Source organism: Carettochelys insculpta, chromosome 6, assembly GCF_033958435.1.
Source record: "Carettochelys insculpta isolate YL-2023 chromosome 6, ASM3395843v1, whole genome shotgun sequence".
Classification (NCBI taxonomy): Eukaryota; Metazoa; Chordata; order Testudines; family Carettochelyidae; genus Carettochelys; species Carettochelys insculpta.
In genome coordinates, this window is record NC_134142.1 from 108,808,194 (window position 1) to 108,820,496 (window position 12,303).

General features: G+C 43.4%; 1 protein-coding gene across 3 annotated transcripts in view; it reads right to left on the bottom strand.

Annotated features, from left to right (window-relative positions):
- Positions 1–12,303, bottom strand: part of KCNQ1 (potassium voltage-gated channel subfamily Q member 1) — a 598,641-nt gene that overhangs the window by 151,888 nt on the left and 434,450 nt on the right. For all 3 annotated transcript variants that reach the window (XM_074997802.1, XM_074997801.1, XM_074997800.1), the window contains one exon: positions 12,096–12,157. In XM_074997802.1, the coding sequence (XP_074853903.1) occupies positions 12,096–12,157 (62 nt within the window). The remainder of the gene's footprint in view (positions 1–12,095; positions 12,158–12,303) is intronic.

Sequence of the window (12,303 nt, forward strand, 5' to 3'; positions counted from 1 at the left end):
AGCCTTGCAGCACCCCTGTGAGGTAGATAAATGAATCTCGTATTCCACTGAAAAGCAGCTGCCTCTGTGGTAAAAACCTGCAGATATTTATCAGTGCACAGAAAAATTATGAAACAGCTTAGGGAAGGAAATGAGGGAAAAATGCGTCACTTTTCAAACAGTAAAATTTAGTAGGAAGACTAATTTACTAGTGTTCAAATTTACTCAGAACACAAGGGTTATCACATCTGTATTAATAGAAAGGGCGCATACATTCTGCGATGATAAGTGACCAGGACTTAAATTATACATCTTGTTCAAAGATGCTATATGAGGCTTTTTGTTGGTTTTTTGTTTTTTTTAAAAGCATGTAAATATATAATCGATCTTGCAGATTACATACTGTATCAGTTAGATGCCCCTGACAGTATGTAACTAGAGAAATTCATCTTCATTAGCCAGTCTAGCAGGCTTTAAACCAATACCTGATGAAAAATCCAAAGTTAGGTAAGAAATCTGCATAATGGGGAACTATTTGATGAGGGGTCAAACAGCAAAATCTAAGCAAAGGAAAAATAATACCGGTTAAATCTTTTTAATCCAGCACTCTCTTGTCCGGCAACATCTGTAGTCCAGCATGATTTTAGTTAGCCAGATATCCACTTATCACTGGCATTGCCAAGCTTCCCGTGGTCCCATAATGTTTGTTTACAGCTACCAGTCCTGCCTGTCAGTGTTCTATGCTGTTGTTTAGCTGTAATTTACCCATCAATGGCTACGTCTACACGTGCACCCAACTTCGAAATAGCTTATTTCGATGTTGCGACATCGAAATAGGCTATTTCGATGAATAACGTCTACACGTCCTCCAGGGCTGGCAACGTCGATGTTCAACTTCGACGTTGCTCAGCCCAACATCGAAATAGGCACAGCGAGGGAACGTCTACACGCCAAAGTAGCACACATCGAAATAAGGGAGCCAGGCACAGCTGCAGACAGGGTCACGGGGCGGACTCAACAGCAAGTCGCTCCCTTAAAGGGCCCCTCCCAGACACACTTTCATTAAACAGTGCAAGATACACAGAGCCAACAACTAGTTGCAGACCCTGTATATGCAGCACGGACCCCCAGCTGCAGCAGCAGCAGCCAGAAGCCCTGGGCTAAGGGCTGCTGCCCACGGTGACCACAGAGCCCCGCAAGGGCTGGAGAGAGAGTATCTCTCAACCCCCCAGCTGATGGCCGCCATGGAGGACCCCGCTATTTCGATGTTGCGGGACGCGGATCGTCTACACGGCCCTACTTCGATGTTGAACGTCGAAGTAGGGCGCTATTCCCATCCGCTCATGGGGTTAGCGACTTCGACGTCTCGCCGCCTAACGTCGATTTCAACTTCGAAATAGCGCCCAACACGTGTAGACGTGACGGGCGCTATTTCGAAGTTACTGCCGCTACTTCGAAGTAGCGTGCACGTGTAGACGCAGCCAATATCTTCTAAGAGCCCAACAAGCAGTGCAAGTGTTGGTATTGCTGTTGGGCAATACCGACCTCCCAGGCTTTGGCAAATTTTCTTGTTTGGCACCAATCAGGTCCCAAGGGTACTGGACAATAGAGATTCATCCTGTAGCAGTCGGCAACTGAATCTGAGGTTCCACCTACATTTAGGATCAGACTGAGTGAAGGAGCCAGGATTAAACAGGCTCCAGCTAAACCATCTAATCTCCAGGTAATACATGTAGTATGGTAACAGAGAGATAGCAGTGTTACTCAATATACTACCAAAACAAAAAAGCAGTCCAGTAGCACTTTAAAGACTAACAAAATAATTTATTAGGTGGTGAGCTTTCGTGGGATAGACCCACTTCTTCAAACCATAGCCATACCAGAACAGATTCAATATTTAAGGCACAGAGAACCAAAAATATTTATCAAGGTTGACAGATCAGAAAAATTGTAATCAAGGTGGGCAAATCAGAATAGAAGAGGGGTGGTAGTATGCATCATTCCTAAATTTGTCAGCAAACCACAGCAGTAACCAAGTTACCCAGACAAAGTGTTTAAACAACTTCAGACTCAGTATAAAGGCCAACACTAGTGTTGCCAACCCTCCAGAACTGGTATGGAGTCTCCAGAAATAAAAAATTAATCTGTAATTAAAGATTATGTTGTGTGCCGAAATCTCCAGGAATACATCCAATCAAAATTGGTAGCTCTACCAAGTTTACAGAAGGCTGCTGAAGTACCATTACTTTTGCTGAATGTAAGTACATTCCATTAGCTATCCTATTGAAAAATAAGTTGTGTACAGTACTTGCAGTGTTGACCCTTTGTAGGGAATATGGTTAACAGTCAAATGTCTTTTTAGAGAACTAGGCACTGAAAGAATGTGAATCAGAAAGATGGTTTCAATTTGTATAGATTCGTAACTAACCACCACCAGGAGTCAAAATAGTGCTGAACGTTTGTCCATTGTGTAGTAACATGTAGCGGCAACTTCTCAAAGGCTGTGTCTATACAAGCCCCTTTCTTCGAAGGGGGCATGGTAATCAGCCTGAGCGGAGAATACTAATGAACTGCTATGATGAATATGCAGCACCTCAATAGTCTAATTCTCTGTGGCAACTTCGAAGTTGCAGACTTCAAAGTGCTGGCATCCCATGTAGCCGTGGGCACTTTGAAGTACTCACGCAACTTCGAAGTGTCCTGACTCCCACATGGGCACTACAAAGTTGTGCAGGTACTTCAAAGTGCCTGCAGCTACACAGCACGCTGGCGCGTTGAAGTTTGCAAGTTCGAAGTTGCTGCAGGGAAAATTAGCACAATGAGGTACTGCATATTCATCACAGCACTTCATTAGTATTCTCTGCTCAAGCTGATTACTATGCCCCTTCGAACAAGTGGATAGTGTAGACCATGGGTGTCCAACCTTTTGGCTTGCCTGGGCCGCATTCAGTGAAGAGGAATTGTCTTGGGCCACATATAAAAAATATAATATAGTTAATGTATATAAATCACATAATAATGTTAAAAGTTTACGATCTTGTGGGGCCGCATTACTAGCTATCCAGGGCTCCATGCGGCCCGCGGCCCGCGGGTTGGACACGCCTGGTGTAGACAGAGTCAGAGTTTTACCTTTATGGAGCAATTCTGTTTTCTATCATGCTAACAGCCAACTGAATAAACCATTGTATGATTCTTTTTATTAAGAGAATATCATAAATATTTCAAAGGATTATAAACTATTTCCTGTGACAAATTTATTTTTAATTTGACTTTTGTATCTACATTTTCAAAAGGACATATGCAAACAGTATGCACATTCAGGAAGTATAGTCATTTTCATGACTAGTGTGCCCACTTTTGAGTGTGTCCTGTGGGTCCTTACAACAAAGCTTCTACTTATTTACAGATGTTCCCATTTAAGTATATACAGCTTTATGTTTAGAAGTAGATAAGAGTACCACGCTAGTCACAGTATTCCTTGCACTTACCACAAATTGTACAGATTTTAATGGTGATCAAAATCGTTAATCAATAGCATTGATGATTTCAGTGAAATCAATTATTCATTGCTTATTCATCCAGAAAATTGGTTGGAATTATAGTAGTGAGTCTTAAGAAAAGAGAATCTAATTTTACTATAGCAATGATTAAAGCAAAGAGTTTAGGCAGGAGAAGCCTATTTTAATTTCTCATGACCATGGATTGTGATATTCTGCTATTCACACACACAACTTTCATCGACCTCAGTGGGAGTTTTGGCACACAGGTAAAGAAAATTATCAGAATCCAGAACTGCTAACTTTTGCCCACACTGTATAATGCATCTCATCTCCCAAGATAACCATATTTGACATCAAAATATCTACAGTAAGTTAAGTAATGTTTCCACCTGTAACCAGCAAAATGAACACTGGGCATACCATTTCGAAAATAATTTTTAGAAAGTGGTTGGATGGAGTTATTTTAATTTTATTCTCAGCTTATCATGACAGTCATAAGACAAAAATAAGTCACACTGTGGAACAAAGAAAGGGTCCACGACAAATAAAGATTCTTGAGTGTGCTGTAGATTTTCTCCTGGATCAAACTCAACACACTCCAAGAGTTAAACCATTGGCATGTAGTAGGTTATGCTCTTTGATCAACAGTGGCACATAAAGCAGCTGTGCAGATCTGGAAAACTGCTTTTGATTTTGCATTTGGTAGCCAGCCAGCAGCAGCCAGATTTCATGGGTAGAGGTGGGATGCTGGGGGGCTGGGCATTCACAGATGCTAGAGGATGAAAAGAAAATGCTGGGCCCTGCAAATGAATTGATTTGTTCTTGCTACATTCCTATTCAGCCACAGCCTCTGAGGTGCATGTTAGAGGAACAGATGGACAGGATGGGGCTCTTGACTTAGCTTCATCTCTCAAAGAACAAGGCACTCAACTCTGAGTGTTATGCAGCATATAACAGTGGCTGAACAAAAATGTGTTTTGAATACACACTGAATTGTTAGCTGTAACTCTTATTATAATTAGGGTAACCATATCTCCCTAGGCCAAATATGGGACACTTGGTGTGTGTCGGGGGGGTGGCTCCCCAGCTGCAGCTGCCAAGCAAGTGCAGCTCCTTGGCTGCCCCATGACACAGGCAGGGGGAAGAGGGGGCAGGAAGGGTGACTACACGGGATGCTGTCCCATGGCAGGGATCGGGCTACCTCCCCGCAATGGTCTCCCCAGCTGCAGGGGCAGCTGCCCCATGGAGGGGCTGACCAGCACTGCTGGGGCACCAGGTTGCCCTTAAAATCTTAGAGGAGGGACCTCTCCTGCTGCCTGTACAGGCTGGTCAGTACATGCTGCATGTGCTGTCCAAACAGCTCCTGACTGATTTTACCTGCAGCTGTGCAGACTTGGGGAAAGGGTAGCTCAGCAGCACGACTGAACATATAGGACAATTAGTTTTTTTGTGACTGTCGAAAGACAGGACTCTCTCAGTGAAAATGAGACAGATAATCACCCTAATTATATTAGGTCTCTCAGGTAGTGAGGCTTATAGTTTAAGGTTGCCTGATGCTATTATAAGACTGCGTTTTCACTGGCCTGTGACTTTGACAAATGTAAAACGTTTCAGGTGAATTTTTTTTAATCTTCTTTTAATTTGGCATGTTTGTACATACGCACTATGGTACATGCGATCACACACAATAGCTTCCACAGGACTGGGCCTCATTCAGTATACAGGATAAATGGGTGATATTTTATATAGAAATATTAGAGGGTGTTTGTTTTCACCTTAGCGGTCTCATGAAAGGTACCAATTCGACCACAGGAAGAAAAACATACTCCTCTTTCAGTAGAAACAGAAGTGTGTTCTGTGTGAAATTAAAAAGTAGTTTTTGCTGGCAGACGCCTTCCTGCCTGCCAACTGTCCCTAATTTCTAGAAAATATTCTATTTTTTGGAGTGGAAAATGCATGAAAATTCAGAATCTTTTCCAAGAGGGCAGAAATTTTCTATTACACACCATAATAGAAGGGGAAAAGTTGACACTTAACTCTAGCTAAGAAAACTTTTTTAATACACAGAAAATTTTCTCTTTCGCATTATTTGTAACATGACCTGGCTCCGGATCAGATTTACTTGTCTCACCATAACAGACAAGTGTAAATGCTTTGCCAACAAAGACAGTAAGGCCTAAAAAGAGCAAATAGTAAAAGAAGTGGTCTTTAAGGTGAGGAGAAGATTTGAAAAAAGCAAGCTACCTGGATGAAATCCTGGCCCCACTGAAGTCTATGGGAGTTTTACTATTGACTTCAATGGGGCAATTATTGCACCCCAATCCTTGGTTATTGTTACACTGTGTGCAAGTCGTTACTGTGAATACCTGTTGTGCAGACAGGGACTGATAAATGGATGCATCTTAAGTGTCCTGTTTCCTTCCTTCTCGGGCAAAGAAGCTAGAAACTAGCCGCGAAGAATTTGTTTAGCAGAGCCACCTTATATGCCCCTGTCTGCTCATGGACAGACCAGGAGTCTGGGAAAGTCAGCTCTTATGTCCAGCATGAGGACAGCCAATAGGACCATTGGAACAACCTGAGAACCAAAGAGCTGTAAACAGCTTTGCAAGAGCCCCACAGCAGCGATTGCCTCTACTTTGCTCTAGTGCTGCTGAGAATTTGAGTCTGAATCTCTTTATATAAAAGCCTTTCAGTTACCTGTGAAACAGATGCAGTAGATGGAGAGTTTATCTACCCTACTTAGGAAGTATCATATTTCCCCAGTCATAGTGTTTAAATACAAATTTACAGCGAAACAATAAATGAAACAATGAATTCACACTAATTGGACTCTTTTGGGTAACCCTGATTGCTAATTTGCTTCCTAACCACTAAGTTCAGAGTATACCTGTTCTAAATAATTATAATCACTATTTGTCCATCCTTATAAATCAGTACACCTTGAATTTATGATCATTATATCAAGTAACAGAAGTACAAAAATAGTGTTAATTTAATTTTGGTATAGATGGGTTAAATTTCAGCCATGTATTTAAGTATCAGAGGCTAGTTTCTTTGAATCATACAATCATAGAACAATATAGCTGGAAGAGATCTAAAAATGCCATCGAGTCCAGCCCCCTGCTCTAAGCAGGACCAAACCCATCAGATCAGCGTTGCCAGGGCTTTGTCGAGGTGAGACTTAAACACCTCCAGGGATGGAAACTCCCCTACTTCCCTAGGTAGACCATGCCAATGCTTCACCACCCTCTTAGTGAAAAAGTTTTTCCTAATGTTCAGCCTGGACCTTCCCAACTGTAACTTGAGATCATGGTTCCATGTTCTGCCATCCGTAACCACTGTGAACAGCCTCTCTACAGACTCTTTGCAGCCTCCCTTCCGTATGTGGAAGGTTGTTATCAAGTTCCCCGTCAGTCTTCTCTTCTGCAGACTAAACAGTCCTGATTCCCTCAACCTTTCTTCATAAGTCATATGTTCCAGCCCCCTAATTATTTTGGCTGCCCTCCACTGGACCCTCTCCAGTGTATCCACCTCCTTCCTATAACTGGGGGCCCAGAACTGGACACAGTACTCCAGATGCAGCCTTACCAAAGCCAAATAAGGAGGAATAATCACTTCTCTGGATCTACTGGCAACACTCCTCTTGATGCAACCTAATATGCCACTAGCTTTCTTGGCTACAATGGCACACTGTTGACTCATGTCCAGCTTCTCATCCACTACAACTCCCAGGTCCTTTTCTGCAAAACTACTACCGAGCCAGTCGGACCCCAGCCTGTAACAATGCTTGGGATTCTTCCAGCCTGAGTGCAGGACTCTGCACTTGCCCTTATTGAACCTCATCAGATTTCTTGCAGCCCAGTCTTCCAATTTGTCTAAGTCAGTCTGGACCCTGTCCCTACCCTCCAGGATATCTACCTCTCTCCCTAGCTTAGTGTCATCCGCAAACTTGCTGAGGGTGCAATCCAACCCCTCATCCAGGTCATTGATAAATATGTTGAACATAACAGGACCCAGAACCGAACCTTGGGGCACTCCATTAGAAACAGACCGCCATCCTGACACCGAGCCATTGATCGCTACCTGCTGGGCCCGACCTTCTAGCCAACTTTCTATTCATCTTACCGTCCATTTATCCAATCCACATTCCTTTAACTTGCGGACAAGAATATAGTGGGAGACCATATCAAAAGCTTTGCTCAAGTCAAGATAAATCACATCCATTGATTTTCCCATCTCCACAGAGCCAGTTATCTCATCATAGAAACTAATCAGATTGGTCAGGCATGACTTACCCTTCATGAATCCATGCTGACTATTCCTGATTACTCTTCTCTCCTCCAAGTGCCTAAAAATGACTTCCTTGAGGAGCTCCTCCATGATTTTTCCAGGGACTGATGTGAGACTGAGTGGCCTATAGTTCCCTGGATCATCCTTCTTCCCTTTTTTAAAGATGGGCACTACATTTGCCTTTTTCCAATCATCTGGGATCTCTCCCGATCTCCATGACTTTTCAAAGATAACGGCCAAGGGCTCATCAACAACATATGCCAACTCCCTCAGAACCCTAGGATGAATTAGGTCTGGGCCCATGGATTTATGTACGTTTAGCTTTTTTAGATAGCTCCTAACCTGTTCTTTCCCCACCAAAGGCTGTCCACCTTCATCCCACAATGCATCACTTATCGCATTAGTCTGGGAGCTGTCCTTGTCCATGAAGACAGAGGCAAAGAATGCATTAAGTACTTCAGCTTTCCCTACATCACCTGTCACTGGTTTGCCTACCTCATCCAGTAGGGGCCCCACACCCTCTCTGATCACCTTCTTCTTGGTAACATGCCTGTAGGAACTTTTCTTGTTATCCTTCACATTCCTCTCGAGTTGCAATTCCAATTGCGCTTTCGCCTTCCTGATAACTGCCCTACATTCTTGAACTTTACATTTATATCCCTCCCTAGACATCTGTCCAAGTTTCCACTTTTTGTAAGCTCCCTTTTTGTGCCTAAGTTTTCCAAGGATTTCCCCATTAAGCCAATCTGGTCTCCTACCATATTTACTTCTCTTGCTGCACATCGGGATGGTTTCTTTCTGTGCCTTCAATAGGGCTTCCTTAAAATACTGCCAGTATTCCTGGACTCCTTTTCCCTTCATGGTAGCATCCCAGGGAATTCTACCCATCAGGGTCCTGAAGGAGTCAAAGTCTGCTTTTCTGAAGTCCAAGTTGTGTAATTTGCTGCTCTCTTTCCTTCCTTTGGTCAGGATCCTGAAGTCTACCATCTCATGATCACTGCTTCCCAGGTTGTCCCCCACTTCTACCTTCCCTATTAGTTCCTCCCTGTTTGTAAGCAGCAGGTTGAGCTGTGTATGACTTCTGGTTGGGTCTTTCAGCACTTGTACCAAGAAGTGATCCCCAACATTCTCCAGAAATTTCCTGGACTGCTTGTGTACTGCTGTATTGGTCTCCCAACAGACGTCAGGGTAATTGAAGTCCCCCATGATAACGAGAGCCCGTGATCCAGAAAATTCTCTCAGTTGTCCAAAAAAAGCCTCATCTACTTCATCATCCTGACTTGATGGCCTGTAGCAGACACCAACCACCACATCTCCAGTGCTGCCTACACCACTACACTTGACCCATAGATCCTCAACAGGCTTTTCTTCCTCTATGTACTGAAGTTCCAAGCAATCATAGTGCTCTGTTACATACAGTGCAACTCCTCCTCCTTTTCTCCCTTGCCTGTTCTTCCTGAACAGTTTATACCCTTTCATGGCAGCGTTCCAGTCATATGAGTCATCCCACCAAGTCTCTGTTATCCCAATCAAGTAATAGTTCTTGGACTGGGCCAGGGCTTCTGTAGCCAGACATGAACCCCCCATTTGGCCTTTTTTTCCTCTCCCCCACACTGGTAGAGAGAGAGAGAGAAATAAGCAGGGGAGACAGGCAGCCTTTGATGTCCTGGGAACACAGGTGTGCTGTCTCGCCCAGCCTCTCTACTATACACAAAAACCAGACAGTGAATGGGCTAGCTAATGGCCGCCCTTCTGGCTGATCTCAGTAATTGACACCCCTTGATCACTTCCCCAGCTTTGATCACTTCCCCAGGAAGATTGGGGAACCCCCGCCCATCACCTCCAAAGGTGCCCAATTGTCCACAATTCACAGGTGCAAATTGAGCCTTGCATCTTCCCTGGGAAACCTGGGGTTCAAAACATTCCTCCCAATTGGCCACTTAAGACCAGGAAGAAGCGTACATGACAAAAGGAGTATAAAGGGGCGTGGCAGACCACCCCCCCTTTTGAGTTTCAATCACCTACACCTGCTGGCCAGGTCTGGAATTAACTCCCGAGATTGGGGACGCCTGGTTCGTATCTACTTCTTCCCGAGGGATTGAGAGAATCTGGGTCACACTGGATCTAGGAGGCAGGGGTAAGAATTACACCTGTACTAAACTTCTTTCCTATAGGAATTGAGGGAAAGACTCTGGTTCCACCAGGTCTAAGAGGCAGGGGTAAAAATCACACCTGCAACAGGCCTTTCTTGTGTACACATTAATTGTATTAGTTTAAGCTAGCTAGTTTGTCTAAAACTTTTCTTAAGTTAAATTGTGTTGTTTCCCCTTTAAGAACCATGAGTACTAACTTGTACTTTAATCATTTGTCTTAGTTAAATTGTTTCTATCTTTGTATAAATAAAAGTAACTGTTAAAGCCTCTCTAAGAGTAATTTTCCTCTTGCTGCTGTACCCGAACTAAACACAAACCAAAGAACCCAGCCTGCCCTGGCTGCTTAGCATAGCTGCTGGTGTGGCATCACCCCCCCACTTTTTGCCTCACCAGACCTTTAGCTGGCACCTGGGCATCGGCTCACAGCTTCTAATTCCTCCTGCTTGTTACCCAGGCTTCTGGTATTGGTGTACAAACACCTTAGATAACCAGTCTATCTCCCCGCCCTCACTACTAAAATCAAGGGTCCACTTTTGTTGTACATTCCTGTTTGCATTTCTTCCTGGCCTCCAAGTTCCTTTCTACCCACAGGGTTTCGGTCACCTTCCCCCCAGCAAACCTCGTTTAAAGCTCTCCTCACTAAGTTTGCAAGCCTACTTGCAAAAATGCTCCTTCCTCTCTTGGTTAGGTGGACCCCATCTCTTCCCAATAATCTTTGTGCCCAGAACAGCATCCCATGATTGAAGAATCCAAAGCCCTCTCTCCGACACCACCGGTGTAACAATGCATTTACTTCATCAATTTGACGGTCCCTGCCTAGCCCTTTCCCTTTGACAGGAAGGATGGATGAGAACACCACTTGCACTCCAAATTCTTTGACCCTTCTTCCCAGTGCCACATAATCTGCAGTAACCTGCTCAAGGTCATTCTTGGCCATATCGTTAGTTCCCACATGCAGAAGTACGAAGGGGTAGTATTCTGAAGGCTTGAGCAGTTTTGTTAGGCTCTCAGTCACATCCTGAATTCAAGCTCCTGGTAAACAGCACACCTCATGAGATTGCAGGTCTGGTAGGCAGATGGATGGTTCGGTCCCTCTTTAGGAGGGAGTCCCCTACCACCACCACCCATCTTTTTCTTCTGGGGGTGGTGGTCATTGAACCCCCACCCCTAGGACTACACATCCCATGTCCTGCAGTAGAAGCAGTTCCCTTGCGATTTTTTCCCTGTGAGGCTCCTTCCAAAGCATTCACCACTGCAGAACTGGTGGATAACTTGACCAAACCTCTTTGTTCTGCACAAGTGGACGGGCTATTACAACAGAACCAGGTTTTCTCACGAGATAATTAGTCTATTTTATTTCCAGTTGTGCTAGAAGTAACTTAACAGCTTCTTTTCTTAAGGTACTTCATAAGATACTTCATACTTCTAGTCTTCATCAAACTGAACAAGTGAGTGACAATGACCATAACATTAAAAGAACCCTTACAAACTTTAAAAAAGATTTACTAAGAGACAGGTGCAGGCTCCAATCAATACAACTCAAGTCGATGTCTATCTTTAAAAAGTTCATATATAATTCTATATTTATGAACTTGACATAGGTCTCTACCTTTCTGACTAGCTCAAGGGCAGATAGCATTTAAATAAAGTGCAGCAGCAAAGTTCTTAATGCTCATTTGTGATTATAGAATAGCTTATTTTTTTTGGCTTGACGTCACTTGAAAGGAAAAGCTCCATTAATCATAAAGAATGAAAACCAGGACAGAACAATATTTGCTCCCCCTCCCTCTATGAAATAGTTGTTAGAGGTACCTAAACAACAGAGCAATGATCAAAGAGAAATCCTGGGACTGTAATATACCAGAGTATTAAAGAAACAGCAACCTTTTATCTATCATGGAGGAAGGAAGTAGAGCACTGAGACATATGTAATAGAGACCATTAAACATCAAAAAGAGACTGAGATCAGTTAAAATCCTGAGTTCTCCATCCGTGTTGTTAAAATGATCAAGAAGACAATGCAATTTTCAGTGTTAAAATTATTTTCCATCACTTGGAAAAGCCAGGCATGTTACTCTATTTTAAGCCATATGTTTTTTCTGAATACTGTGAAGCACAGAATTGTTCAGTAATGCACCATCTCCATCCACAACCACTGATAACTCAGGCCTACCTTGTCTTCCACTCTGTTCAACCTTGCTCCAATTGTGTTATTCCCTCGGTCTTTGTTTTTTTCTGTGGAGGAAGACATACTTTCAGATGAATACTCATTGTTGTAACGATACAGCATTAAGCAGTGTGTTTAACTAGCCCACCAGTGCAGAATAATTGAACACCTTTGCTATAGCATTAGCCCAAGCCAAGGAGGGAACTGGATGACA